Raw genomic sequence first — 26,746 nt, forward strand, 5'->3', positions numbered from 1 at the left:
TTCCCTATACCACGCTCTTTGAAGAATGCTGCTTTTCAGCGTTTCATTGCTGTTATGGCTGTGCCAAACCGCACTGGCGCAATATTCCAGTGATGATCTCATGTCATTCGTTACAGTCCGTGCCCCATATCCCAGAAATTGCTCGATCGCGCTAACACCGTGTTCTTCAGCTGCCCGATGTCCGGGCAGTGAAATTCAATGTCCACTACGAGAACCGCGAGCGCGTTAGCCCCGGTTACTGGTTCGTCGCTCCCTACCTACACATTGGCCCCGATCCACCGTCCACCTTGTACGAGCAATATCAGATCGGTCCCCATATCTACGATAGTGAAGGAGTGCGTTTACACCAACCCCCTGCGATACAGAATCCCGACAACTGACCATATTTCGGTATAATAGCGCCTCATCTGGACTGGCTCGCAACAATTCGACAACCGGAACGTCTTCGATTTCAAAGTCGTCAACAGCCTAGGCCCTGACCCACACCTTTCGATGGTCTTGCAAAACTCGTGGGATCGAAATATAGACACCGGGTATGGAATGATCTTGACCAATGATTACCATGTCCAACGAAAGCTTCCTTTGCGGAAAGATCTTGGCTCTTTTGACATCCACGAGTTCAACATCCTGGACGACGGTAAGACTGCGCTGGTCACAGTCTACCTTTCTCATGAGATTAGCCTAGAGGAATTTGGTCTCCCGACAGAGAAGACTTGGCTTGAGTCCGGCGGGTATGCTGAGATCGATTTGAACACTGCCGAGATTGTCCAGTGGTGGGACTCTTATGGTCACATTCCTTTACCGGAGACCGTCCATTACAGCCCGTATTCTCCGGTAGAGGGACACCCTGGCTGGGATTATGTGCATGTCAACTCAGTTGATAAGAATGAAATTGGGGACTATTTGATCTCATGCCGGTTCACGAACACTATCTACCTCATCTCCTGCATGGATGGAAATATCATGTGGCGATTGGGTGGAAGACATAGTGATTTCGTGCAAGATTTCACCTTTTCGAAGCAGCACGACGCGAAATTCGTGGAGTCTAATGGGACGCACCACATTATCTCATTTTTGAATAACGCCTCGGACGAGGAATTCAACGAGGAAAATATGTCGTCATCCCTATTTGTCGAGTTGGATACCAGCGTGAAGCCCATGACCGCCAAAGCTATCCGGCGCTACAACCGCCCCGATCACCAACTTTCAAGACTCCGCGGCAATACCCAGCTGCTTCCAAATGACAATGTGTTCACTTGCTGGAGCAAAGAGGGATATATTTCCGAACATGCCGGCGACGGAGAACTATTGATGACCGCCAACTTCACCTCCCCACGCTATTCATCCTACCGCGGGTACAAATTCGAATTCACCGGTCGCCCCACAGCACCACCCGACATGGTGGCGTCAGTCTACGGCACCGATGAAACAAACATGGTGACCACATTCTGGGTCAGCTGGAACGGCGCGACGGACGTCGCATGGTGGAATTTCTACGCGCGAGCCAACGAATTCCACGACCCCGTCTTTATCGGCAAGACCCCTCGGTCCGATTTTGAAACCATGTACATTGCCCGCGGATACCTGGACTGGGTATCTGCCGAAGCAGTAGATGTCAATGGCACCGTCCTAGGCAGGTCCGAAATGCACCGAAGCAAGTCCCCCGACTGGAAGTCTGTCGGATACAGAGGGAAGTCACCCATTCCGGTTGACCCATCGACCATTTACCAAGAAAGCAATGGCGCAGAAGGAGACAATGCGGCTGACAAGTCTGGTCAAACGTCACCGGGTGCAATTGACACCCAAACACAGAAGACCACCCAAGTCCTCAAGCATACATACGATGCTATCCGCAGCATTGGCGGTATCTTCTCTTTCGTTTTACTTCTTTGTCTGTTTTTCGGCGTTATTGCATGCTATATGATCATCCGTGGCTGGCGGGTCCGCCTCTACCAGCGTCTTCGTACGGAAGATGGGTATTCAGACGAGCGGGCGCATCTCGCGTCGCCGCATGAGGATTAAGTTTCTTTTGGTCAAGAGCATCGGAACACTGTTTGCATTATTTCCGGAGTTTTTGTACATTATTTTTCGGGTCTTTGGTGGACTCAGTCCAATGTGTATATAGTACTGGCTACTGGCTTCATCGACTACCTGGCCATATCGGGTGTTTTTAGCTTTCGTGATATACCTGTTCACACTGAACATCAAGTGTGATTCAGTTCTTACTTCTGTTGTATGTGGGGAGGATTTCGGGTACGATCGGTGGCAAAGGAACCGAACGAAATAGTAGGTGCGGCCCATTAGGCTCATGTCATCGCTTCGCTTATAGGTGGCGTTTTATAGTAAGCCAATTAGTTTAGCTTCAAGAAGGAGCGTTAATGTGGAGAGAATCAGTATGTGGTCAGCTTCTTAATGGCAGCCATATACCTATACCACCGATCCTTGCTACAAGTGGGAGTTGCTCGGCTCATCGCTCAATGGCGACGTCCCAGCATGAGCTTATCTGACTCGCCAAGTCTTTATATGAGAATATTACAGGCTATTGTCGTTTTATTACCCTACCTAGGTATCCTTCTTTCTTGCCCATTAATCTAATGCCGACATCTTCTTGCTTATATTTTTCAGATCTTCCTCATTCGCCCTTTGGCTATGTCATAACCGACAGTGACCTCCGTGCAAGCGTCAACCCCAAACTAAGGCTATTTCTCCCCCCATGCCAAATATGAAAGCTGGTGTTTCTTTTGACATTCGAGAACCCACATCGGGGAGTGGATCCCACTGTTTACTGTTTATATCGAGGCCTAGGCCTCGAAAGTATGAACCATGCTATCATACCCTGCACGCGTTGGGTGTTGGGAAGGGCTACATCTGCCCGCGATAGCGGTGTACTTGGACTTGATGCAGTCCTTTCAACCGTCCACGGGTGATACAGGCAGTTCTAATCTCGGTCACCCAAGCTGTTCTCAGGGTGATACAGAAGCAAAGAGTAACTTAGAGAATACCCCTCATGACAACACCCCTCGTGAGGGGGTATTCCGTGAGGGGGATCCCAACTGACTATTTGTGTCCTTTTGATTCCAGAGTGTCCGTTCGGGAGCCCGGGAGCCGGGTGTCGATCAGAGACACTAATCTCGAGCCTATCTTGCCTTAAATTTGAAGTACGTCACACATGTCTTGTCGGGTATCTCAATTGGAACCTATTAACATCAATTGGGGAGTTCCGCAGTAAAGCGGTGCTACCCCATGTTCCGGCCCACAAATTTACCTGATAATAACTGCCCAGGTGGAAATGCCCGCACGGGATTCCCGGTACTGACAAATCTCGGGAATAATATCCACGGGTGGCAACATTCCCGAGAAAATTATTCCCGAGTCTTTTCCGTTATGGACAATGTAGTGCTGGTCCAAATAATTCTTTCCTTTTTTTCGTCACTTGTTTCTTTAAAGCTCAAACCTTGGAACTCATTGTTTGTTGTGCTCTCAACCAAATTCGCAATTTGATACCCATCATGCCATCAACAAGCTTACGCCAAGATGACGCATGCCCTTCATACAGCCTTATGGATGACTACAGCGAGGGAGCTCACCCACAAATCCTTGAAGCTCTTCTGCGAACAAACTCCACACAGCAAGTCACCTATGGAAATGACGAATACAGCATTTGTGCCCGGCAATTGATCCGAGACAAGATCGGTTGCACCGAGGACGAGGCAGACATCTTCTTCGTTCCCAGCGGAACCTCTGCAAACCTCATTTCAATCGCCAGCTGCCTAAGGCCTTATGAGGCTGTAATTACTCTGGAGTCGGGTCACATTGCCTGCAAAGAGGCAGGTGCGATCGAGGCAACCGGCCACAAACTTATCCTTGTGCCAGCGGTCGACGGCAAAATGACGCCCACCAATCTCCAAAAGGCGCTCCAGCAAAATCAATTCTACCCTCATATGGCCAAACCCCGGCTACTTTATATCTCTAATGCCTCGGAGACTGGCACTGTCTACACAAAACGCGAGCTGAGCAGCCTCTCCGCTATTTGCAAGCAATCAAATCTCCTGCTCTTCATGGACGGAGCACGAATCGGCACAGCCATCTGTTCAAGGAAGAACGATCTCACCCTACGGGAGATCTTCGACATGACCGATATCTTCTGGATTGGTGGCACCAAAGCCGGTGCTCTGATGGGAGAAGCAATCGTCGTCAAGAAGGACCTGGCCGATGGTTTCGTTTTCCATCTCAAACAGCATGGCGCTTTGCTGGCCAAAGGCCGTATTCTTGGAGTTCAGTTCATGGAGCTCTTCCGGTCAGACTTGTTCTTCACACTGGCCACACATGCCAATGAGATGGCCCAGAAAATCTCAACCAGCTTCGAGGGGCTGGGATATAGGTTGGCTGCGGAGACGGAGACAAACCAGGTGTTTGTTATCCTTCCTCAACAATTGGTTCGGAGCCTGCAGGACAGGTTCCGATTCTATGTTTGGGAACAGCTTGATAATGGAGAAATTGTGATTCGGCTTGTGACGTCCTGGGCCACGGATGAGCAGGAAATTGACAAGTTCAATGCGTGGGTGCAGCAGTGGACAGTGGCAACCAAAATTTGAAGGAATTCGCCCCCATTGACTGTTGCCTAGAGCGATTTCTTATACTGTTATTGCCGCTATAGAGACTCAATATTAATATAATTATAACGAGAAATCAGAATCATCAAAATTCATATCAAAATTCTTCATAGATCCAAGTCAGCTGATCGTGCTAACCACATTCGGATACTAAGATATCCGTGTAACTCTTGCTCCCTCAGACATCCATGAACGTCTCCAACTGTTCAATTGTTCATAAATAGTTGAATTAGTCCAATTGCGCTCCTACATTAATCCGATGGGCTCGAGTTTGTCTTAACTTACCCCACGATACTTGAAAGCCGCTTTTTCTACCACGGCCCACTCCACTCTTCCCCGTATGTACACTCGATGAGGCTGTCAATATCGTGTGATGCTTGTCGGTAAGTTTATATATGAAGTCTTAGTTTTATTGTCTCATCTGACTTTCTATGCAGGCAAGCAAAAGTCAAATGTGTTCATGAAGGGCAACCGCCCTGTCAACGTTGCTTGAAGACCAAGAACCAAGGATGTAATTTGACAGATCCCCGCGCCTCAAGACAAAGGACGCGGAGCAATACTGTCACATCCAGGACCCCAAGAAAACGAAAGGCATCATTCGCCCTATCGCCAGTGGTTGGAGATGCAGAAAGAAGCACCCCTGAGAATGTCCCCGTGGCTCAAGACCTGTCCAATGATCCCATAGCATCACTGTCACCGGCAACCGTCATCAGTGCAGTGGAAACATACAGAAAAAAGTTCCCAATCACTAATTTCCTTCATTACCCTTCTTTGATCTCCGACATATCATCCAACGTCCACTCGGTGGACTCTGTCTTTGTGGCCTCGGTCCTTTCCTTGTGCGTACGGTTCATGAACAGCAATGAACTCGGGGAGGAGGAAATCTATGCCGATTATGCACGTAAGAATCTTGCCCAGCGCGTGCTTGAGGCCCCCTCGCTCTATCTTGCCCAGTCACTCGTGATGATCTCATTTTATGAGTGGGGCACTGGGCGACCATATCAAGCGTGGATGTATAGCGGTATGTATCGAATCCTTAACTGATGGTAGATCACTAGCTGACAACCATCAGGCATGGCGACCTACATGATTCAATCCCTTCTGAAGATGGCAGATGATAGCATGGAACACAATCCTCAGGAGTTCCATGCATCCCAGACACAATACGAACAACTGGTCCGAACCTACTGGTGCTGCTTTGCGCAGGACTGCGAACTGAGCTCCGGAGCCCGTCAGCACTTTGCCCTGTCATTCTCCCAGATCTCAGTTCCTCTCCCTATCAGTGATCGAGATTTCACATTTAATCATACACCAGCCAGCAGATTGATGCCTGCTGATATGAATAAAGACTGTTTGCTAGCGAAGGGTCTTACAATTGAGCATGGCCTCACAATCGTCACCCGAGGATTCGACATATTCGTACGAATCCTAAGATTTGCGAACGAACATCGACGAGCATTGGCTTCTTTGTCTTCGGACGACTCGACTATATCTCCGCTCCTCCTAACTTGGCAGGTCCTCAAGGAGGAACTGGATGAATGGAGGTCTCTTCAGGATGTAACGGTCCGGTTCCCAGCTACCAGCGTTCAGTCGCACGTGGCACTCGGGTACGGGGAGCTATTTGCCTACATCAATCTGGTTTATTATATGAGGTATTTGTTTTTATTTAGTTAATTTCAGGAAACGATACTAACTCTCTGTTTCAATCAGCATCCTTTTTCTCCACCGAGACCGCTTCTTATCCAACCTCAAGCCCCATTCCGACGTTTTCCACGACACAAATGACGATGCGCAAGGCGAGCCCGATACAATCAAACAGCTATTCGAAGCCGCTCAGCAGATCGGGGGTATCCTCAATGCACTAGACGCCTCCGGTGCACCCGTCATGTCACCATATTCCGGCTTCAGCGTCTTTGTCGCCGCTCACATCAACATGTACGGAACAATTGCCCCACAGCGATATCCGGGCAGCCTCAAACGGGCCGAGGAAGAAAAGGGTCGAAATCTTGTCTACCTGGAGCGACTAAGTAAACTCTGGCCCGTTGGTCGCAGCTGGGTGAGGATTCTCAAAACATCTCTAACCGAGCGTCGCAGCTAACAATAATCAGTGGCGAACCGTCCAAGAAGCAAATCGGTTCTACGAAATAGTCAAGAGTAACCAAGCTCACTCTGAGTCTGGTATGCACAGTCCCAGGAGATTCGCCCTCGCGGGTACCCTGGATGAATATGGTGATATCCGATCTCGTCCGAGCAGAGACGCGTATGCGACTAGGGCGCGAACCTCTGAGTCTCGTGATACTCACAGCTCTCATGCCCGTGGGGGAACCTCGTCGCCTGGTCTTGGTGGTGATGCCAACTTCCTTGCTAGGGATAATTCTTCGCTTGGTGGTCATCATGATTTTGAAACTGATATGTTTCAATGGCCATTTATTGATGGATCGTGGTCCCTTGGGTTTGATACGGGTTTGGATGGATTATGGCCTAACTCGGGGTTATTTGACCCAAATCCGTCACTTAGATGATTATGATGTGTCGCCATAGTATTTCTCTGCAGCCTCCCGATATAATTAAATTCCGGTTCCAATATAATGTTGTCAATCGGTATTCCGCCATCCCCACACCGTAGATATATATCATTGCAACCTTATTCGGTTTTTTGTTCTGAGAATTTCTTCCAGGGAATAAGGATGCAAATATTATCATTAATAAGCATTTGGGGATAGTGCCAAGGTTGGAAGTTCCACTAAGCCTTGAAATGATTACGATAGTTGAAAGTCCAAATGTTATTTGAACTTTGTACATAGACGGGTTGTGCGTGGATGTATACATCGACAGAGTCGCTCATGAGGTCAATATGGCCAAGTCTTTCCATCAACCAGCCAAGTGGCCGAGCAGTAACTCAGCCATCCAATCTTCCTTGGTCTAGTGGTGATGATTTCCGCTTGTCATTAACACCGATAAGCGCGGGAGACCGGGGTTCGATTCCCCGAGGGAGAGATTTCTTTTTTTGCTAATGTATTTTTTATTCCGGCTACTTTTTTTTTTTATCCACAGTCTAACGTAATTCACAAGCGAGTCAGCCACACAAGCGAGCCGGCCACCGCAAAACACATAGTAAATGCGATCTATTCTACATTTATATCTCAACAACCATGTTTTTATTTTAGCTCCCTATTTGTCGATAGTCATCGATAAGACTAATTAGCACCATATATCAATTTCAAAGAGAGTAGAAGGCTATTTTATCATCATTTCGAAAAATACCGAAAATTACGTTATAAAAAGCTAGAAACATATATATCTCAATCACTAAGTCGTCTATGCTCCTAAAATTCCGCAAAGAGGCTATATATCATCTAAAAAGCGTTAAGCTATAAGTAAAACTTTATATAGACCACTGTTGTTGAAATATCACATTGTAATTTATCGCATTTACTATGTGTTTTGCGGTGGCCGGCTCGCTTGTGTGGCCGACTCGCTTGTGAATTACGTTATGTCATTTCTAACTAGTAATGAAGTAGCGGATATAGTACTCCGATTGAAGTGGACACATCGTTGAATCTACATCTAGATTTACAATGTCAGGATAATAAACACATTTCGCAGTAAATCATTTCATAGATAAATATGTACACATTCTAAACATTCAGGTGGAACGAAACCTTCCTCGCAGTTCTATCGAGACGTGCAGCAATGTCATTACATTTGCACTGACACGGACCCTTATTGAGAGCCAATGTTATATGGACCAAGTCGTGCTCCATGCTAAGAAACACATTCTCGAACTTATAATGACCATCATCTTCACGGTCCCAAAAGGCAGTATTGCGACGAATAATCTCGCTATCTGGAGCTTTGACAAGCACACCGAGTGCAATGTCTATGATCCGATCGATTCGAGCAGACAGCTTTGCTACTGCCCGAGATACATCCGCGTGTTGATCCTTTCCTCGACCGTCTGGATCGCAGCGTAGAATGTTGGCTTGGATATCTAAGCCGGCTTTGAAGATACGGCATTCGTGCAGGAGCTTGTCCTGCCGGGATGAGAATACTCGGGGCATGGTTGTGGTGAGTACTGTGATATATCGGAGTAGACGGGGGGATTTAAGGTATTTATAGTAACATGGCTGGCTGGTGGAGATGTCCTCCGACAAAGAAGAGAAGGGAGCTCGTGAAGGCCATTGTTTGATTTTTGATCTCATGAAATACAAAGGGTATACAGCAACAAAGACCCAATCTCTGTCTTCCAAGTTTAGTTCAACGTCGACAGGACAAAGATGATTACCCGAGTGTATACCGACTTTCGTAAGTGGCAATGCACGTACACCTAGAGTATATGCAGGTAAGAGACCAAGGGAAGAAAAAGAGACAGAAAGTAAATTCATTATGGTAATTAATGACAGGGGTATATGGTATATAATAGGAGAAATTTGAAAAGAGCATTAAGATCTTTCCACGGTCTGTGATACAGCGACCGTCTTCCTGATGCCGTCCTGGTTGTGGATAGACTCGCCGGACTCGCCAGCCTCTGGGGGACCGGCAAAGGAAATAAGATGGCTCTGGTCACCGAAGTTCGTTACCTTGTCCCAGTCAGCGGCAACATTGGAAGCCGGGGCCGATTTCCTATCACTCAACGGATGGGTAGAGCCGCCGTTCTGGTAGTACTTCTGCGACGAGTACTGCTTCTTGTAATGGGCAAACATGACATTGAGAACAGGCAGACAGGCACAGATCAATCCGACACCTCCCTCGGCATTACTACTAGACGTTAGAAAGAGAAAAAGAGAAATATTAAGGGGGAAGGGGGGGGGACATACCCGGATAGGATGACACGAACGAACATGAGGCCCTGATCACTTGAGCCTTTCAACACCATGATTAATCGGTAAAGACTGAACCCGGTGGCCAGTCCACCAGCGCCAAGCAGGCCTATCACGCGAAGCTTTCGATTGAGCGACATTTGTAGAGACCATGTCAATGGCAGTGGGATAATGAGGATGATAATGTCACTGACGACACTAATCACAGAGTCGGCGACGAGGGCGGCATTCTGGTCGAGGCAGCTTCCCTCCACCTGGTCACCCAGCCAGTACCTGGGGATGGGGTAACATATGCGAATCTTGATGATCAGGGCGACGATGTAGTAACAGCATAGGCAGCCGAGGAAGATATAGATGAACCAGACTTTGCCGCGGTAGGGAGCGAAGATGCGGGTGAGGATCGCTAGGAGGGCGATTTTGACGAAGAGTGCCATCGGACAGTAGAGAATGGTCGCGATGTAGCAGAATTTTTGGAATGCAATTTTCTCGTTAGGGGAGAGCTCGTTGAATTTGTATCCTCCGCCATGTTGACTGACTAGGTAGAGAGTAAGTATTGTAGTTGGTAACATGTGGGAAGTATAGCACTTACGGACAATGGCTATTGCACAATATCCCATAAACAGAAACTGTGTAAAAGTCAGACTTGGCTAACAAAGCACTGAATTATTTTGCTTAACGTACCCAAGCAATCGTACAGGCAACTAGAGAATGGTTAGTGAAATTCTCGAAAAATGTATGGCATGCAAGGGACAAGCTCACGATCTTCAACTCCGAGGGATTGTTTGAATCGGAACCGGGTATAGAATCGTAATGCTACGAAAACAGTCACGATTGGAATACAGAGACCCTGTGTGACGAGATTGACTGTATACAAGACATCTGTTGGGTTATCGACAGTCATGATGGGTTTGAAGTTCGATTCCCCCTCCCCTTAGTGTAAAAGAACCGGGGAATTGACAAGATAAAGGACTTCACATCGCGAAAATGAGGATTGACAAGAAGGGGAATTTGAGCGGGGACTTGAAGGCTATCGAACCACTACTATGTAATAGTGGCGCGGGATGTATGATGGCGATGATTGCTCAAGGGGTTGCGTTAGACCCCACCAACGGGCGATTTTTCATTTCTGAATGGTTCTTGGAAATTTCTATGAATAACGCTAGGTGACACTAGACTCCGTTTATACGCCACCAATATGCATCGGCATCGCGGGTGTCAAACAGCCGGGCAAATAGTATCCGTTTTAGTGTCTCGTATTAGTTGCCAGACCCAGAATTTTCCACCGGTTCGCCACTAACGCCGTTGTTTTACAAAATAGATAAATGGGCCTTAGTTGAACCCTATTGAAATAGCCGAGGGCACTCCAGATTACTTCGTACTTCTGACAGTTTTGACAACATGTCTTTTGGTTAGTGATCGACAGTGGACTGGAAAAGGAGTTGTGCGTGGCTGTCTTTTCCACTTCTTCTCTCTATAATTCCCTCGGTCCTCTATAATTCATTCCATAGTACGGAGTAAAACGACATAGAACACCCCCAAAAAAGAAAACATGACCATCCACTACTTGAGCGGCAAAGACTCTGGTCTCTTCAAACCCCTGACTATTTCAAATGGCAACATTACCCTCGAACATCGTGTCGTCCATGCGCCTCTGACCCGCAACCGCGGAGAACCATTGAATCCCATCAGCACCCCGGACCAACCCAATCGTATTTGGATTCCTGGAGATGCGGTTGTGGAGTATTATTCCCAGCGTGCTACCAAAGGAGGCTTGATGATCTCAGAAGGCATCCCACCATCGCTCGAGGTAAGCATCTCGAACTCAATTTGGAGGCGCAAGGTTCTCTTTAGGATAACGAATTTGTGTGATTCCCTTCGGAATTGCCCGCTTAATGACAATTATCCAAACTTTAAATTTTCTCTTTTTTGAATTTTTTTTAACGTTTCGACAGAGCAATGGCATGCCCGGAGTACCCGGTTTGTTCAACTCCGAACAATCCGCCGGCTGGAAACGAGTCGTGGACGCCGTTCATGCAAAGGGAGGCATTATCTTCTGCCAGCTGTGGCACGCTGGCCGTGCTACGATCCCTCAGATGACTGGATCGCCCGCGGTCTGCCCCTCGGCCTCTGTGTGGGATTCTCCGACGGAATGCTACTCCCATCCGCCCGTTGGCTCCACAGAGCCCGTGCCCTACGCCAATCATCCGCCTATCGAGATGACTGTGGGACACATCAAGCAGACTATCGATGATTATTGCATTGCCGCTAAGACTGCTATGGATATTGGATTCGATGGTGTCGAGATCCATTGCGGAAATGGGTACCTGCCGGAGCAGTTTTTGAGCTCCAACATCAACAAGCGTCAGGATGCCTACGGCGGTACTCTAGAGAAGCGCTGCCAGTTTGTGTTTGAATTGATGGAGCAGGTGGCCAAGACCATTGGTGAGCATAATCTGGCTATTAGATTGTCGCCATTTGGTATGTTCAACCAAGCGCGCGGAGAGCAGCGTGTGGAGACTTGGACTCACCTGTGTGAGGGTCTGAAGAAGACTCTCCCGTCGCTGTCGTATGTCAGCTTTATTGAGCCGGTATGTGTTCATCGTCTCTATTTAATGATATACTGCTAACCTACCCAGCGTTATGAACAAATCTTCGGCGCTGAAGAGAAGGATAAGTTCCTCAAAAGCTGGGGCCTGCTGGATGTGACCCTTGATCGTTTCCGTCAGATCTTTGGTTCCACCCCATTCTTCTCCGCCGGTGGCTGGGACGATCAAAACTCCTGGGGAGTAGTGGAAACTGGTAAATACGATGGTCTGTTGTATGGTCGATACTTCACCAGCAACCCGGACCTAGTGCACAGACTGAAGGAAAAGCTCCCCATGGCTCCATATGATCGAACTCGGTTCTATGGACCATTCGAGGACAACACCTTCCATTATACAGATTACCCTACTGTGGGTCAGAATTAGGTGGTTTAAAGAGTGTGTATAGCATTGAATATTAGATACCTATATTATATGCATGTTAAACTTGGGTGGTTTTTAAGCATAAAAAAAAGACCCTTGGAAATTTCCACGAGTGTCACCCTGGGAACCATGAAACGCAAGAGTCTAGACCGAGGCCCACGGCAAGTGATCCATGGTTCCAAGGTATCGGCCCCTTCCGAAAACGACTTGGATGACAGACCCAAAAAGGAAGGGCTCGGCAATGTCGGCAGCATTGAAACATCGGCCTATAATTTAATAAAAATAATATTATCTGGCATCGGTGGGATCGGACGCCGTGATTGAGATGGCCGAAGCCCTGATCTGCCCCACCGAGGTTGCAAGCCCGGATGAAGAATAGAAAACAATAGCAAATATGATGTCGGCAGAGTATTAGGTGCTGTCATATTGCCCAACAGAGTACTCCGTATTATGTCACGAGTTCCCGGCCACCTAAATTTGAGTCTGAATTTGAGTCTGAATCTGGATGCCTGGGGTGCGGACCACATTGGGAAAGATCATCCACTTCCAAGGTTCACCTGTGTGTCTTGACGGAGAACAATGGATTGTATATTATTCACGGAAAGGGACGGCAAAGGAAGGAGACGGGAAGAAAGGCGATCGCGAGGTCCTATCACATAGCCCCCTTTCATTTAACTCTCTTACCGCTAACCGATTCCAAGGCTGTATAGCCGACGCCAAGGCTATGGTATACGCCAAGGCTATGGTATGTGCCGCGTCCGAAACTTGGGAAGTTGTCGATCATTTCTCTAGGGCTATTCTCATTTGTCACGGGGAAGCGAACCTGTGGGCCGGCCGCATGTGAAAATGCCGAAAGGAATCAGCGCGCTGTTGGCTGAGATCGACGTTGGATACACTAGCCCCAAAGGGGGTTAGTGGGTTATATTGGAGGTAAGGTGAAGTGCATGTCCGGGGGTAAAATCCGCTTACGATGATTTGCTTTCACATTCCAAGTTTTCATGTTTTTGTTTATATACCCCAGACGTGACGTTGAATGAGTTTCTCCATCCAGATCAATCGCAAATAAAACTCACTGGCCACTCGATCCATTTGTGGAATTCGGGTGCTAAACACTCATGGATTCCTGCTATGACATGCCGGTCCCAACCGATCATAAGCCATGAGGATCCCATGAACTTTAAAAGGATACTCCAATAAGCAAGAACAACCAATGAAACAGGATCCTTTGCCTCAAGAAGACTGATGAACTCTTCAGGCCGCGTGTATATCCATCCGACGACAAAGGGCATCAACTGAACACCATCCTTCCCAGCGCTTCGACACTGATATGCTTCTTCAAACATTTGGAGCAATTTCTCAAGTGCACCAATGTAGACCTGACCCGTGGAACTCCCGCCAGTTTGGGTCTCGATAAAACGTTGAAGTTGTTGAATATGAGACTGATGTTCCCCAAGCTCGTCTTGTAACAAGTGGCTGACGCCCTGAATAGCACGGTCGGGTTGAACTTCTAAGATCCCGGTAAAGATTTTATCACGACTAGACATCAAAATCGACCTCACTCCTCTCATAAGAACCAGCCATTCCGCCTTGCCCGTCTCACTGAATACAAGGTATTCACCCGGTTTTGGACCGTGTGCGAAATAGACAAAACATACTAGCACTGTCGACATGTAGATCGACTGGCAGTTCCCCGAGTTAAGGCTCGATAGAATAGCCGACACAGATCGAATGCCAAAGGTGAAGTGATCATCCGCCTGCATCACATACTGGTCTCGCACCTCGGGGTGAAGATAGCCTAGATGCAAGGCTGCCAGCGCCAATATGAGGTGGAAGATGGATGGTAAGGTGAATCCCCATTGTGGAACGTGAGTTTGCCAAATTCGATTGTGGTCAGTTGCTTCGTCCGTTATGGTGCGGTATGTCTCAGTGACGAAGTGGTGGAAGAGTCGTAGGTCGGCAAATGAGAGGGTATCCTGAATCTGTGGTATGGCACTGGGACTTTCGCATTGGACTTCTGTAGAGACCGTCTGCGAAGATGGCTGGCCTGCTTCATCCTTGGGTGTGCGTTCTTCGGGTTGGTATTTAGAAGGCTTGAACCGGAATTGTGTCTCTGAAGGCCTAGATGGGGATGGAGCTACAGAGGATGAAGCCGGTGATATAGATGTTGTCGAAAGGAAATCGCACTCGATAGCATGATGGATGCATTTGGAGCATGCTGGCTTCTTCTCATCACACTGTACGCTATTAGTGGCTTATCATCAGAACTCCCACTTTCTATCCAGTCTAGTCACCCCCAAACATATTGATGGCTGCAGAGTATTTGGGATCCTGAAATACATGCTTCTCTCCTTTACACCCATCTTTCATGAAGGTAGCAAGGGTAGCTGAAGAGAGACGACAACCGGACTCAGAGACCGTTTGGAAAGCACTCACTTTTATTCGTCGTCTTTTACAATTTCCACACCCTGCACGGGATTTATTGTGAGATTTCCGGGATCTGATCGTGCTCTGTTTCTTTTCCATGATGATAATGGCCTGTAGAGTGTCGTACTCGCTTTGAATTTTGCCGTTTCGGGTTCCGACACATGACGTAATGATTTAAATATAGGGCACACGTGACCGTGGACTATAAGGTAAAAGATGAATTTAAGGAGATGATGGGACATCGGAGTAAATGGAAGAGGGAAGTTGTCGGCCAGACAAATTGTTCAAGGGATTTCTCCGCTTGATCTTAACTCAAAGCTGAAACATTCTCCTTATATGTCTGCCTATGTTGTAATGAGATATCCTTAGGTTCAGGCCAAAAGGAGAAAAATACCATGGCGCAAATGATGGACATGGTATGACCATATTTGACCTTTAGAGAACTACAACTAATATCTAACTCAAAACAATCAAGAGTCAGTTCGTAAAATGATACATTCCTCCCAACTGCAGGCAGAAAGAAAACACTAGACAAGCTAGGAAAGACAGATTCAATAGTCGTTCTACCTGTACGGAGTATAGGTCCGTCAACTCCTAGTTCTACACTAGGCTCCGGCTGCAATATTTCCTATATTATCTAGGTTGTCTAGAAAACGAGACTAATGAAACCTGGAAGGAGTGCTCAAAAACGAGCACCAAAAATCGGACCAGTAAGAGAGAAGCTCGGTCAACTAAGATCAGCACTCCTGTATCTCGCGCTATCAGTATTACTGTAGGCTACGGGGCTAGTTGTTTACATTGACTGAGTCAGTCTCACATTGTCAGGGTCGGATAGTGACAAAAAGCCTTTCATATGTAGTAACAACTCTTTGTTGTACAGCTGGGCAAAAGAAAATAGCTTTGTTCTCGCCACAAAAGGAAAACAAAAAAAAAAAAAAAAGAAATTTGACCATAGACTAGGCTCCTAACATCAGAATGAGAGAAAGAGGCAACCCCTGTTGATTCGTGGTTTCACCCATAGTAAGTCCCCATCTCGAGCGGGTCAGGAAACTCCCCTGGCCACCGTTTCTGGATTCCATCATTCACCAGCGCGACCTCATCCTGGTTGGCGAAAACACCATGCTGGTTGAAGAGATCAATTTGATCATAGACCCAGGTCCGGCCAATCCAGCCATCGTCGTCAATCTCAAATTTGTGCCGATTATTCGCAACAATCATTTCGTGGATATCGCCCACCGTAAATCCCGGGTTCACGCTCAGAACAAAGGTCAGTTCTCCATTGGGTGGGACCAAAGTCGATCTCTTTTGAAACACGATGTTGGCTTTGGAGCCATATTCAAGAACGGTGGGTTGGCGCTCGTAGGTTGGTTGACAATGCAGTCTTACCGCCGTCATATTTTCTTCAGATGTGGATAGGAAAAAGGTCCAGCTGTTTGGGAAATTGAACTCGCGGGGTGCAAGGCATATGGCTCGGATACATTCGACTGGCTGGCGCAGGATGTGGGACCGCTCGCTCTGAGGTTCGAACTCGATTGGGTCCCATTCGGGGTTGAGAATGCAGTCTGGTAATGTTAGATGTTTTTGCTGGCATGTAGGGTAGTGAGTAGACATACTACAGTAATAATCAGTAATCAACATGTTGGGTACTGTGTATGAGGGCAGAGAGAGAGAGAGAGAGATAAAGAGAAGAAAGTGCTGAATGGCAGATATGACTAGAGAGACGGTAAGAGATCAACCTGTCGAAACAGCTACGGGAATGAAATGAAATATATTGAGGTAATCTTCCATTTCGTGCTTCTGACTGCTATTTAACCATCTACGTTGCTTAGCTGTCCTCTCTTAGTATGTCATATCATTAGGAATATAGAGCAGCCCTTTAAAGAAGGAGTTACTAAAAGAAGAAAGAGAGTGAGTATGGATAGTATAATCACTATCAATAAAAACAGAGATAGGACTACGGCGTATAATAAAAACAGGAGAGATTATGAGCCCTGTGTAGTCTTGCTCCATCGCCATCTCCAAGACCTAACTTGGAAACTGCTGATTGTGTTTCCCGAAGTATTATGTTGAGACCTCTCTACCAACAGAGAAACGGAAGTATTTCCGTAGTCTTCCCGTGTCTCATCATGGAGTTTGAAACATCCTGAAAACATTGAGTAGACCATGTAGACTGATCCATGTAAACAAAGAAACGTGTACATCGTCTCTGTTGTCCTTTCGTTGAGAACGCACGTGTTGTGTAGAAGACGAGACAAGACCAGACACGCGATATATGACCTGTCTCCCCAGTTCTTTTCAGCCCTGGAGATCTTCTTCTTTTCTTTTCCTGTAACTTTCTCTCACATTACCTGCAATGGATCTCATCCCAAGTGCCTTTGTGGCACGCCCGTTGAAGATTGTGGTTATCGGTGCTGGGTACGTGCACATGTACTGAACTTGAGTGATACTCTCTCTTATCAGATTGCTTCAGTATTTCGGGGATCCAATTTGCACATGATGCGACCACTTCGTTATCAGGTGTCGATCTCGAAATATACGACAGAAATCCTTCCTTGGGGGGTACATGGTATGAGAATCGGTATCCCGGGTATGTACGACTGTATTCCCGTGAGACTCATTATCAGATGGGTAAGTAGTTTGCTAATGTTGATAGATGCACATGCGATGTACCTTCCCACACCTACCAGTTCAATTGGGCACCTAACCCCTCATGGTCATCGCTTTATCCTCCAGCCCCCGAGATTCACAAATACCTGGAGGATGTAGTCGATAGGCACAATCTCCGCCGCTTTATGACCTTCAACACCCAATGCATCCTAGCAGAATGGAATGAAGTCTCCTCAAAATGGAAAATTGTGCTCCGCGATGTGGTTACCAGCGAAGAAAGGAGCATATTTGCTGATGTCTTTGTCTACGCTGTTGGACGGTTGAACAACTACAAGTCCCCCAAGATTGCAGGCCAAAAGACCTTCCGAGGAGTCCAAGTACATACTGCAAACTGGCCAGCTGATATGACCGTCAAGGACAAGCGGGTGATTGTAATTGGGAATGGTGCAAGCGCCATTCAGTGCGTGGCAGCTTTGCAGCCAGGTGAGTTGCAAAGCCACACCGAAGACATACCACGCTGACTAGGCGGGGCTCTCAAGTTGCTTCGCAAATAATCAACATTGCGCGAGGTCCAACATGGATCCTCCCACATGTATCGGCTGAGGATGGTACCGTTCAGCGCGAATGTGAGTGGCTGCCCTTACTGCAAAAAAGAAAAAGAAAAGAAAAGGGTTTGCGACAGAAGCGCTGATCTGTATCTAGACTCAACCGAACAGAAACAAGCTCTACAGACATGCCCTATGCGCTATTACAACTTCTGCATCTCACTAGAGCAGAGACTAGCCGCAAGTTTCACGGGACTGTGGAGAGGAACAAAATCTCAAGCCAATTTCACATCATTGGCACATTCATTCATGAAGTCCAAGATTTCAAGCCCTGATCTCTTGGATGCCCTCGTACCAGAATTTGAAGCTGGCTGTCGTCGCTTCACGCCCGGCGGCCATTATCTGGATGCGTTGCAGAAGCCTAATGCTGCGTACGTGCATGACTCAATCAAGAAGCTGACCGAACATAGCCTCATCACTGAATCTGGAGGGGAATACGAGTGTGACATATTGGTATATGCCACCGGCTTCGAGCCATACCAGCCACGGTTCCCAGTCACTGGCCGCGCTGGACGATCACTGAGTGAAGAGTGGGATCGCGAAGGACCCTGCGAGAGTTATATGGCTGCAATGGTCGCCGAGTTCCCTAACCTTTTCGGTAAGCACCTGAACTTTTTTTTTTTTTTTTTTTTTTTTTTTTTTTTTTTTTTTGAGGTTATGGTGTCTAACCGGTATATCTCGCAGTCTTCAACCCGCCAATCTGCCCTGTGAATGGGTCCGCCATCCCCGGCATCCAGCGAGCAAGTGACTACATGATTCGAGTCTTATCTCGACTGCAGACAGACAGACTGCGGTCCGTATCTGTGACACAGTGTGCTCAACGCGCATTCAACCAATGGGTCCAGTCAAGAATGCCTCACATGGTCTGGTCAGGACCATGCAAATCATGGTGTAAGCATCCTACCACTCCTAGATTTACACATTGACTCATGCTCTGTGGTACAGACAAGAACGACAATGGAAAGGTGATTGTTCCCTGGCCCGGCACTGTCCTCCACTACTATGCGGCAACCGAAATTGTCCGCTGGGAAGACTTCGACCTAGTCTACGAGAATCCCGATGAGAAATATGCAAGTTTCGGCAATGGTGTGACAATCGATGGATTTGTGCCCAGTCGTTTCCCCTGGGTTCATCCTCCCACTGATATCGAGAAGCCGGAAATGAATGCGGAGCCAGCTTCTCTGCTCCTAGCGCCAAGCAACATGCTGTATCGAGTGACAAGCCAATTCTTGCAGTTGTTGGGCACATGGCCGTATTCTGGTGAGCCAGTCAAGAGTTGAGGAATGTTACTATGCATAGCTAGCTTCCAAGATTGTGAGAATCCAATTCATATGTATGTTTTTCGTGTTAAGAGATCTAAGGTGTATAAAAGGTACCTAATATAGCGGCATTGAATATACCATAAATGCATATACTATATCAGATCTCAACATCCGATGTTCCGGACCGATCAGCATGGAGGTGGATATGCCGGTAATTCATCGGCTACATCAGCCCCACGCTTGTGGTTTTCGGCAGATTCACCTGGATTATTAATGAGCTCTTCTGGACTCTTCTGACTCATTTCAGGCTTTAGTCTACATGAATCTCAATAACTCCGCATCTTCTTTCCCTTGTTCCACTGAATATCGCCAGTTAATTTGTGCTGACACACTTGGTGAGTCCCCCTTGGAGTGCACCAGGGCTTATCTTGGGAATGTTGACGTCATATTCCTTCAATGTGAATCAACGAGATCGATACATGAATTATTTATATTTCTTATAACTAACGCTGTATTCACTAGAGCTCACATAAATAAACCAGAAAATTTCACAATGGCCGATAATAAGATGGAATATGTCCGGTACAGAACCCTCGAACACATCCCACGCGAATAAGACGTTGATACCAAATAACAGCCTTGGAAACTCAGGTCTAAAGATCTCCAAGATCATTCTTGGAACAATGGGCTATGGCAGCAAGCAATGGCAAGACTGGGTCCTAGATGAGGAAGACTCCCTGCCCCTGATTGAACATGCCTACAAGCAGGGTATCAACACCTGGGACACGGTAAATTGAAGACATGCATTCTCAATACCACCGAATAAGATACTAATATTTACCGCAAGGCGGACGTGTACTCCCACGGTAAATCCGAAGAAATCGTCGGAAAAGCCCTGAAGAAGTACAACATCCCCCGCAACCGCGTGGTAATCCTAACGAAGTGTTTCTTCGGCGTCGACGACGAGGGCAAGTTCCCACCCATCGCCGCATGCGCTACAAACGATGGCCCCTTCGTCAACCGCACCGGCTTGTCGCGCAAGCACATCTTCGACGCCGTCGACGCCAGCGTCGAACGTCTGGGTACATACATCGATGTGCTGCAGCTGCACCGCTTGGACCGGGATACCCCGCGCGAGGAGATCATGAAGGCGCTGAACGACGTCGTTGAGAGCGGGAAGGTCCGGTATATCGGTGCTAGCTCGGTATGTGCATGGCCAGTCCTATTTTCCTATTCCCTCCTTCCTTTTCGTCTTTTTTCTTTTCCTTCCTACCATCCACGATCTCACTAACCCACAACCAGATGGCGGCCTGGGAATTCCAATGCCTGCAAAACATCGCCGAGCGCAACGGCTGGCACAAATTCATCTGCATGCAGAACTTCCACAACCTTCTCTTCCGTGAAGAAGAGCGCGAGATGATCCCCTACTGCCAAGACGCTGGAGTCGGCATTATCCCGTGGTCACCGATTGCTCGTGGCGCTCTGGCGCGCCCCTGGGGCTCGCGCGGGACGGTGCGTGAGAATAGCGACGGTGCGCTGAAGATGTTTGTCCGTAGTCGCGAGTCGGAGGCTGATAAGGCTATTATTGACCGGGTTGAGGAACTCGCTAGTAAGAAGGGTGTGAGCATGGCTCAGATTGCTATCGCTTGGTCTTTGACGCACCCTGGTGAGAACCCGATTCTTGGACTGCACAGTGTTAAGAGGATCGATGAGGCTGTTGATGCTATCAAGGTTCAGCTGTCTCCTGAGGAGATTAAGTATTTAGAGGAGCCGTATATTCCTAAGGCTGTTACTGCTCTTGAGCGGTAAGGATTTGAGATGGGTTGCCTACGTACATATGCAGCTTTATAAAGGCCGTGAATACCATGAATACCATGGGAATTGAACTTTAAATGGAGATCCATATTGCTCTTATATTCATTCCTTAATGAGATAAGCGAAATATTTGAACCTATACTTGGGAGACTTGATAAAATGAAAATTTTGTGGAATTGACTGCCAGTGGTGGGGTATTTATTCATATGTAGCGTGATGGATAGATGGATAGATGGATAGCAATGTACACGTGTGAGATACAAGCATGCACATTGAGTTTGAGCCCCCAGGACATGAAGATGAAGATATGGCGAGAAAGAGTAGGTATGAAAAGAGAAGTGTGGAAGAACGCGCAAATGCAAAGGATGCAGGATGCTAGTTGGAATGAAACGGAGAGGAGAGTAGAAGAAAAGGGAAACCGGCCAAGGATTCGTACCTGACGAATCGTACTGCAACGTATAAACGCCCAACTTATGCCAGATGCGATGAGACTCGAACGTGGTGCTGTGATGATGCCTATGTGTGGACTAGCCACAAACATGATGCAGGAATATACATGGTGATGGAGAATTGAAAGGTCAATGAGTATCGTGTTTTCGGTGAAAAATGCCAAAGAAAGTACTGAGACGGCGGCGTACTTTGCCCTTGTTGGAAGTTGAGTCGACAGTCTCGGGGGCTGGAGCATCAGGTTTCTTCTTGTGGGTGCTGCCATGCTGTTTGATGCGGGAATTTGAGGCAGGGTCTCGACCTGCTACCGTATTTGATCCAACATTTTCTGTTTCTGGCTGGGCTTTTGCAGGAGACTTCGCTTTAGGATGACCAGCTCGATATGAATCTTCCACCTCAGCGGATTGTTGGTGAGGAGAAGGAGGACGAGAGACAACGATGTCTCGGCCGTTTTCGCCCAAGGCAGTGAACATGCTGTGTCGGTTCAGGCGAGTGCTAAGCCCAGAAGCGGATCGTCGTTTCGCTCGATCCATGAATGCAGCACCAGTGGAGTTGGAGCGTTTGGACAAACTAGTGGATTTGGTTCCATCCACGGTGGCTGGGGTGGTGGAACGGCGGATATTGGAAACCGACAAGCAGCGTTTGCCGTCTTCATCATTATCCGGGAAAGAGTCGGTTTCATTCTTGGCGGTCGTCGGAGATGTAAACTTCACGGAAGTCGGAGACATACTCGACTTTGTACCGGATGAAGAGGCCGCATCGCCGTAGCGGAAGTTGTCTGACCATCCCTCACGGAAGGCGACCCAGACGCCGGTGATGACAATCAAAGTTCGCAGTCCATCATCAAGAGTGACCGAGCCTCCATCGAGGGGGGTGTCTGCATCCGAGGCATCACTCACAACCGACATTCCTGAGCTTGGAGTCGTGGGACCGGTGCCGGACCGAACAGCCGCGGAGTATTCATCGTTGACTTCTAACTGATTTCGAGTCATGGACGCGAGAACGGGATGTCGGCGAGTGGTAGGATCGATGACGCTGAAAGTGAAGCGTTTGCCGTCCTCGCGCGATTGTGTCCCTGGCGTAGTCATCCGGCGATTCCTCCCACCACGCAAAGCCCACCGCATGATCTGCACACCGCTCTCTGTCTGGGCGACAAACTCATAAGACCCGCTTGGGAGAGGCGAAGCCTCCCAGACAGGCCCGAAATTCAGACATATCTCCGCTTTTCCTTTCAGTCGAGCATCTTCTTGATACTTTTGACAGATTGTGGCAACCACCTCGCGATGATCTTCGTCCTCATCCTCCGAGCTGACACGTTTTTCAGGAATGCTGCCCACCGTCCGGTCGTATTGTTCGCTCAACACCACGATCAGGTCATACGGACCCAATCCGTTTCTGGTCCGATAGATGGCCGGGAACTTGCGGGCTATTAATGGCAGGTAAGACGTCGATGGCAGGACATCCACAACCGGTAGCGGCCGAGGGGCTTGTGACACCTGTTGTAGCTGCAGGAGGAGCTTAGGACGAAACCTCAACCGCTTGTGGCGAGCATGAGCGGCGGGATGGGCGAATTGATATGACGTTTTGGGTCGAGATTTCCGACCTGTGGCTGACCGGGAAACTCGGGGCCTGGCGACAACAGCAGACGATTCATTGGAAGCTTCACCGGAACTCGAGGCCGACTCAATCGGACTCATCACCATAGCGGATACAAGCCCCGGACAATCAGTAGAACCATCAGGAAGCCTGGGGGGACTGCAGAAGGAGTTCAACAATGGCAGAGCAGACAGTAAGAAGGTAGGCGAGTAGGTAGCACACGTAGAAGGCTGAGTGTCTGGTTGGTTACTAGGTTCATTTGCGTGGGCTGCTGCGGCATCCGCTGTAAGGCCAAGATTCAACAGCATTCTTGAGCCCTAGCGGAGCCACATTGGTGTTGAAGAGCCAAAACTTTGTGGGAAACTTTGTGGAATTTCACCCCCGATGTACTAGTCATGAATAGCCCGTATTCAAATGCGTCAGCTGCGGGGGGAGGGGGCTCAGCCCGGAGCTATGTGTGGGAAAGGTTTAATCACTGCAGAAAGAACAAAATGGCCATGCAAGTCAAGATTGTAACCTGCAATATGTGGTAAGAAAGAAATAGATGCAAGGGGTAAAAGGTAAAGGGTTAAAGAGTGGAAGGGATAAAACTGCAAGAGCAATAAAGGATCTTAATATAAATGGGGCGGTCAGCCTTATAGAGCTATGTAAATTAAAAAATAAAAATTGAAAATTGCAAAATTGAAAAAGACCAAATAGTAATCATCAAGTCATAGTGGAACTGATTTAGTTGCACAAATTGATAAAAGTGTGTATTTTTAATTTGTCTAATTTGTCTAATTTGTCTAATTTGTCTAATGTGTTTAATATGCTTGTTCTGTTGAATAATATAATATTAATAAAGCCCTGGAGTGTCTTAATGCATGGTTTAATGCAAAGTTCGGCTTATGCTTGTCAGCGGGATCGGTGATTATACGGGCTCCGACACATCCGGATCCCGCGGCGATCATTCATCGTCCTTTTTGGATTCCGAAGGCCGCTATGGAGTACAGATGTTAGTCCATTAAACTCTCCGGGACTTCAATTGGTCTGGTTCCAATATAGTATTAGTATATATAAATCCCTCAGGTTATCCAAATGAAAAATATGAAAAATTCAAAATTCTGAACGTGACAACAGTCCCACCATGCCTAGAATATGGATACTCTTACACTAGTATATGGGCTTATGAGGTAACAAAACCTCGGGCAATCTGCCCATGCTCCAATAAGATGGGGCTTGCCAAGAAGGTATAATATCCCTGTCCGATCTTAGACAGAGCTCACTTGACCAAAGCCTTGGGAATACATAGGTATGTTGTAATGGAAATCCTTGGCAAATTATAAATTATTATACGATATATGGAGTACTTAGTAACGTAAGGTTTGTTCCTGGAATTTGTTGATTTTCTCTTTTACTGTGGAATCTCCCTTACAATTGCCACTCTAATACAAGTATGTACCTACCTAGGTAGTTAGTAGGTAGCTTCATAGTAGACCTTCAGAAGCCAATTTCCAGGGTTTAATATTTCCAAGGTTGATCGACGGCCGGGGGAATGATCGGATGACTAATTATGCGGACTTATGCGAACCTTCCAAGGTTTTCAGGTTTCACCTCCTGGGAAAGTTACGTTACCTCGGCAGACCGGCAGACCAAAAAGCGCGAGGTAATCATCCCGACATCTAGACCCGATTCCGTTAGGTGTCCGCATTGGGAAAATTGCTGAGGGTTATTCAAGTCCACCTTCTTTCCAAGGTCAGTGGCTGAAGTCACTGGAAACTTGTCATGGCTTCAGTTCAACCCACCACAAGGCCACCGCCATTGTTTGCCAAACTATTGCGGTTAGACAACCCAATTCGAAGCTTGACACTGGCATTTTGGTCATGGAAGGTCTTGTTGTATATCGTCGTCGCCGCCTGTCCAGGATCGGGCTATGATACCTCCACCTCCCTGATCTCATATGCTGCCGACCCATCAACAGTTGCCCAATCTGAGTCTCTCTCGGGGCCCCTTAAATTTGCCAGATGGGACAGTATCTACTACCTGGATATTGCCGAAAAGGGATATCTGTTTGAGCAAGAATGGGCCTTTGGCTGGGGCTACACTAAGCTTCTATCTATATTTGTTTCCGGTACATAATTCCCTTTGTTATTCTATCCATACCACACAGACTAATAATATGAATAGGTATTCGTCTCTCTGGTGGAGATGCTGGACCCGCCAGCACTGCAATGGTGGGAGTGGTTCTCTCCCACGTTGCCCATTATTTGTCTGTATTGGCGCTTTATCGTCTGTCGGCCAATATCTTTGGCCACGCGACTGCCACCCAACATCTCATTTGCTTCCTATCTGCAGCTCTTCATATCATTTCACCAGCAGGTGCTTTCCTATCCGCGCCCTATGGAGAGTCGATAGTCTCTTTTTTGAACATTACTGGATTCTACCTCTATTCATCCTCTCTCATCGCCGAGCGCAATGGGGCAACACGCCTGCGAGATATTCGGGTTCTCACATCCGCGGTACTGTTCGCGGCCGGCACCATGGCCCGCAGTAATGGAATTCTCAGCGGGTTCCTATTTGCCTATGATGCGGCAGTTTTGGCTTGGAAGATCCTGACTAAAGGTCCTACATTGCACACCACTGTTCGTCTTGCAGTGGTCATTGTTGGTGGCTGTATTGTGGGGTCTGGGATAGTCATCCCTCAAATCCTGGCCTATCGTATGTACTGCATGTCTGAGGGCTATCTTCGGCCATGGTGCGAGTGGACTTTGCCTAGCATCTACGGCTGGGTCCAAAATCATTACTGGTAAGCAGTAAATTCACATCCGAATACCACTGTCCTCGCTCTTACTGACTGCAATAGGGACGTTGGATTCTTGCGATACTGGACCGTTTCCAATATACCTCTTTTCTTGTTGGCAGCGCCCATGTTGGCCATTCTATGCCGATCTAGCCTGTGGGCATTACAAAGTCCCTCTTCCTCCTCAACAAGCCCGGGGTCAATGCTCGCTCGGCTGGCGGTTCCCCAGGGTCTGCTGGCCGTCATGGCATTCACCAGCTACCATGTTCAGATCATCAACCGCATCTCATCGGGGTATCCCTTGTGGTACTGGTATCTGGTTACCAGTGCTGTAGATCTCAGGTCAAGCTCACCCAAGCAAAGCCGGACTCTTGTGGCCGCTGTCTATAGCATGGTGGCCTATGCGTTGATCCAGGGTGTTCTTTTCGGTTCTTTCCTGCCTCCAGCATGAAGGAGAATTACGAGTAGCGATGACCCGGCTCAATATTGGATTGAGTCATCTGCTTTGTACATTGATATGTGATTTAAGTTATAAGACATGACCTAGACTGCTGTGAATGGCCAGAAATGCAGCCATCCCGAATTGTTGGTTGGGCGATATGCTTGCGTAAGGTGGCTGTCTGCCTAAATTGGGGTAAAAGGCGCAGCCGCCCACTAACTGAACTACTGAACTATTATAAATTAGACAAGAAGAGAGAGAGAGAGAGAGAGAGAGAAAGAGTAACTTGCAAACCTTTCTCAAAGGACTATCAAAAGCAAAAGTGAAACCACTGTACCAACAGCATTTTACATCTTTAGTGTGCATCTCTCCA

At 47.6% G+C, this 26,746-nt stretch overlaps 11 protein-coding genes across 11 annotated transcripts; 7 read left to right on the forward strand and 4 right to left on the reverse strand.

The window, feature by feature from the left end:
* Positions 1 to 25: 25 nt before the first annotated feature.
* N7525_005604 (uncharacterized protein) lies at positions 26 to 2,022 on the forward strand (the record flags this gene model as incomplete). The annotated part of the gene is made up of 3 exons (XM_002564610.1): positions 26 to 115; positions 171 to 335; positions 400 to 2,022. The coding sequence occupies 3 exons, from the start codon at positions 26 to 28 to the stop codon at positions 2,020 to 2,022; spliced, it is 1,878 nt and encodes a 625-aa protein (XP_002564656.1).
* Positions 2,023 to 3,509: 1,487 nt separating this feature from the next.
* N7525_005605 (threonine aldolase family protein) lies at positions 3,510 to 4,595 on the forward strand (the record flags this gene model as incomplete). Its single annotated transcript, XM_061213454.1, has 1 exon — positions 3,510 to 4,595. The coding sequence occupies one exon, from the start codon at positions 3,510 to 3,512 to the stop codon at positions 4,593 to 4,595; it is 1,086 nt and encodes a 361-aa protein (XP_061070475.1).
* Positions 4,596 to 4,964: 369 nt separating this feature from the next.
* Positions 4,965 to 7,135, forward strand: N7525_005606 (transcription factor domain-containing protein; the record flags this gene model as incomplete). Its single annotated transcript, XM_002564609.1, has 5 exons — positions 4,965 to 4,996; positions 5,051 to 5,634; positions 5,686 to 6,265; positions 6,324 to 6,669; positions 6,722 to 7,135. The coding sequence occupies 5 exons, from the start codon at positions 4,965 to 4,967 to the stop codon at positions 7,133 to 7,135; spliced, it is 1,956 nt and encodes a 651-aa protein (XP_002564655.1).
* A 1,116-nt stretch (positions 7,136 to 8,251) lies between these two features.
* Positions 8,252 to 8,674, reverse strand: N7525_005607 (uncharacterized protein; the record flags this gene model as incomplete). The annotated part of the gene is made up of 1 exon (XM_002564608.2): positions 8,252 to 8,674. The coding sequence occupies one exon, from the start codon at positions 8,672 to 8,674 to the stop codon at positions 8,252 to 8,254; it is 423 nt and encodes a 140-aa protein (XP_002564654.2).
* Positions 8,675 to 9,055: 381 nt separating this feature from the next.
* Positions 9,056 to 10,334, reverse strand: N7525_005608 (uncharacterized protein; the record flags this gene model as incomplete). Its single annotated transcript, XM_002564607.1, has 5 exons — positions 9,056 to 9,371; positions 9,431 to 9,968; positions 10,023 to 10,059; positions 10,115 to 10,134; positions 10,193 to 10,334. The coding sequence occupies 5 exons, from the start codon at positions 10,332 to 10,334 to the stop codon at positions 9,056 to 9,058; spliced, it is 1,053 nt and encodes a 350-aa protein (XP_002564653.1).
* A 648-nt stretch (positions 10,335 to 10,982) lies between these two features.
* On the forward strand, positions 10,983 to 12,402 carry N7525_005609 (alkene reductase; the record flags this gene model as incomplete). The annotated part of the gene is made up of 3 exons (XM_002564606.2): positions 10,983 to 11,240; positions 11,386 to 12,021; positions 12,070 to 12,402. The coding sequence occupies 3 exons, from the start codon at positions 10,983 to 10,985 to the stop codon at positions 12,400 to 12,402; spliced, it is 1,227 nt and encodes a 408-aa protein (XP_002564652.2).
* A 1,049-nt stretch (positions 12,403 to 13,451) lies between these two features.
* On the reverse strand, positions 13,452 to 16,461 carry N7525_005610 (Zn(II)2Cys6 transcription factor domain-containing protein; the record flags this gene model as incomplete). The annotated part of the gene is made up of 3 exons (XM_061213455.1): positions 13,452 to 14,633; positions 15,910 to 16,385; positions 16,437 to 16,461. The coding sequence occupies 3 exons, from the start codon at positions 16,459 to 16,461 to the stop codon at positions 13,452 to 13,454; spliced, it is 1,683 nt and encodes a 560-aa protein (XP_061070476.1).
* Positions 16,462 to 17,176: 715 nt separating this feature from the next.
* Positions 17,177 to 19,315, forward strand: N7525_005611 (flavin-containing monooxygenase; the record flags this gene model as incomplete). Its single annotated transcript, XM_061213456.1, has 7 exons — positions 17,177 to 17,238; positions 17,294 to 17,410; positions 17,477 to 17,913; positions 17,970 to 18,056; positions 18,133 to 18,633; positions 18,720 to 18,926; positions 18,981 to 19,315. The coding sequence occupies 7 exons, from the start codon at positions 17,177 to 17,179 to the stop codon at positions 19,313 to 19,315; spliced, it is 1,746 nt and encodes a 581-aa protein (XP_061070477.1).
* Positions 19,316 to 19,850: 535 nt separating this feature from the next.
* Positions 19,851 to 21,106, forward strand: N7525_005612 (aldo/keto reductase; the record flags this gene model as incomplete). Its single annotated transcript, XM_002564602.1, has 4 exons — positions 19,851 to 19,879; positions 19,935 to 20,085; positions 20,145 to 20,501; positions 20,600 to 21,106. The coding sequence occupies 4 exons, from the start codon at positions 19,851 to 19,853 to the stop codon at positions 21,104 to 21,106; spliced, it is 1,044 nt and encodes a 347-aa protein (XP_002564648.1).
* Positions 21,107 to 21,690: 584 nt separating this feature from the next.
* N7525_005613 (uncharacterized protein) lies at positions 21,691 to 23,463 on the reverse strand (the record flags this gene model as incomplete). Its single annotated transcript, XM_002564601.1, has 1 exon — positions 21,691 to 23,463. The coding sequence occupies one exon, from the start codon at positions 23,461 to 23,463 to the stop codon at positions 21,691 to 21,693; it is 1,773 nt and encodes a 590-aa protein (XP_002564647.1).
* A 1,456-nt stretch (positions 23,464 to 24,919) lies between these two features.
* On the forward strand, positions 24,920 to 26,385 carry N7525_005614 (uncharacterized protein; the record flags this gene model as incomplete). Its single annotated transcript, XM_002564599.1, has 3 exons — positions 24,920 to 25,265; positions 25,322 to 25,940; positions 25,998 to 26,385. 3 exons carry the CDS (start codon positions 24,920 to 24,922, stop codon positions 26,383 to 26,385), a joined length of 1,353 nt encoding a protein of 450 aa, XP_002564645.1.
* Positions 26,386 to 26,746: the final 361 nt, after the last annotated feature.

Source organism: Penicillium rubens (genome assembly GCF_028828025.1).
Source record: "Penicillium rubens strain IBT 27055 chromosome Unknown utg000002l_segment0_segment0, whole genome shotgun sequence".
Classification (NCBI taxonomy): Eukaryota; Fungi; Ascomycota; class Eurotiomycetes; order Eurotiales; family Aspergillaceae; genus Penicillium; species Penicillium rubens.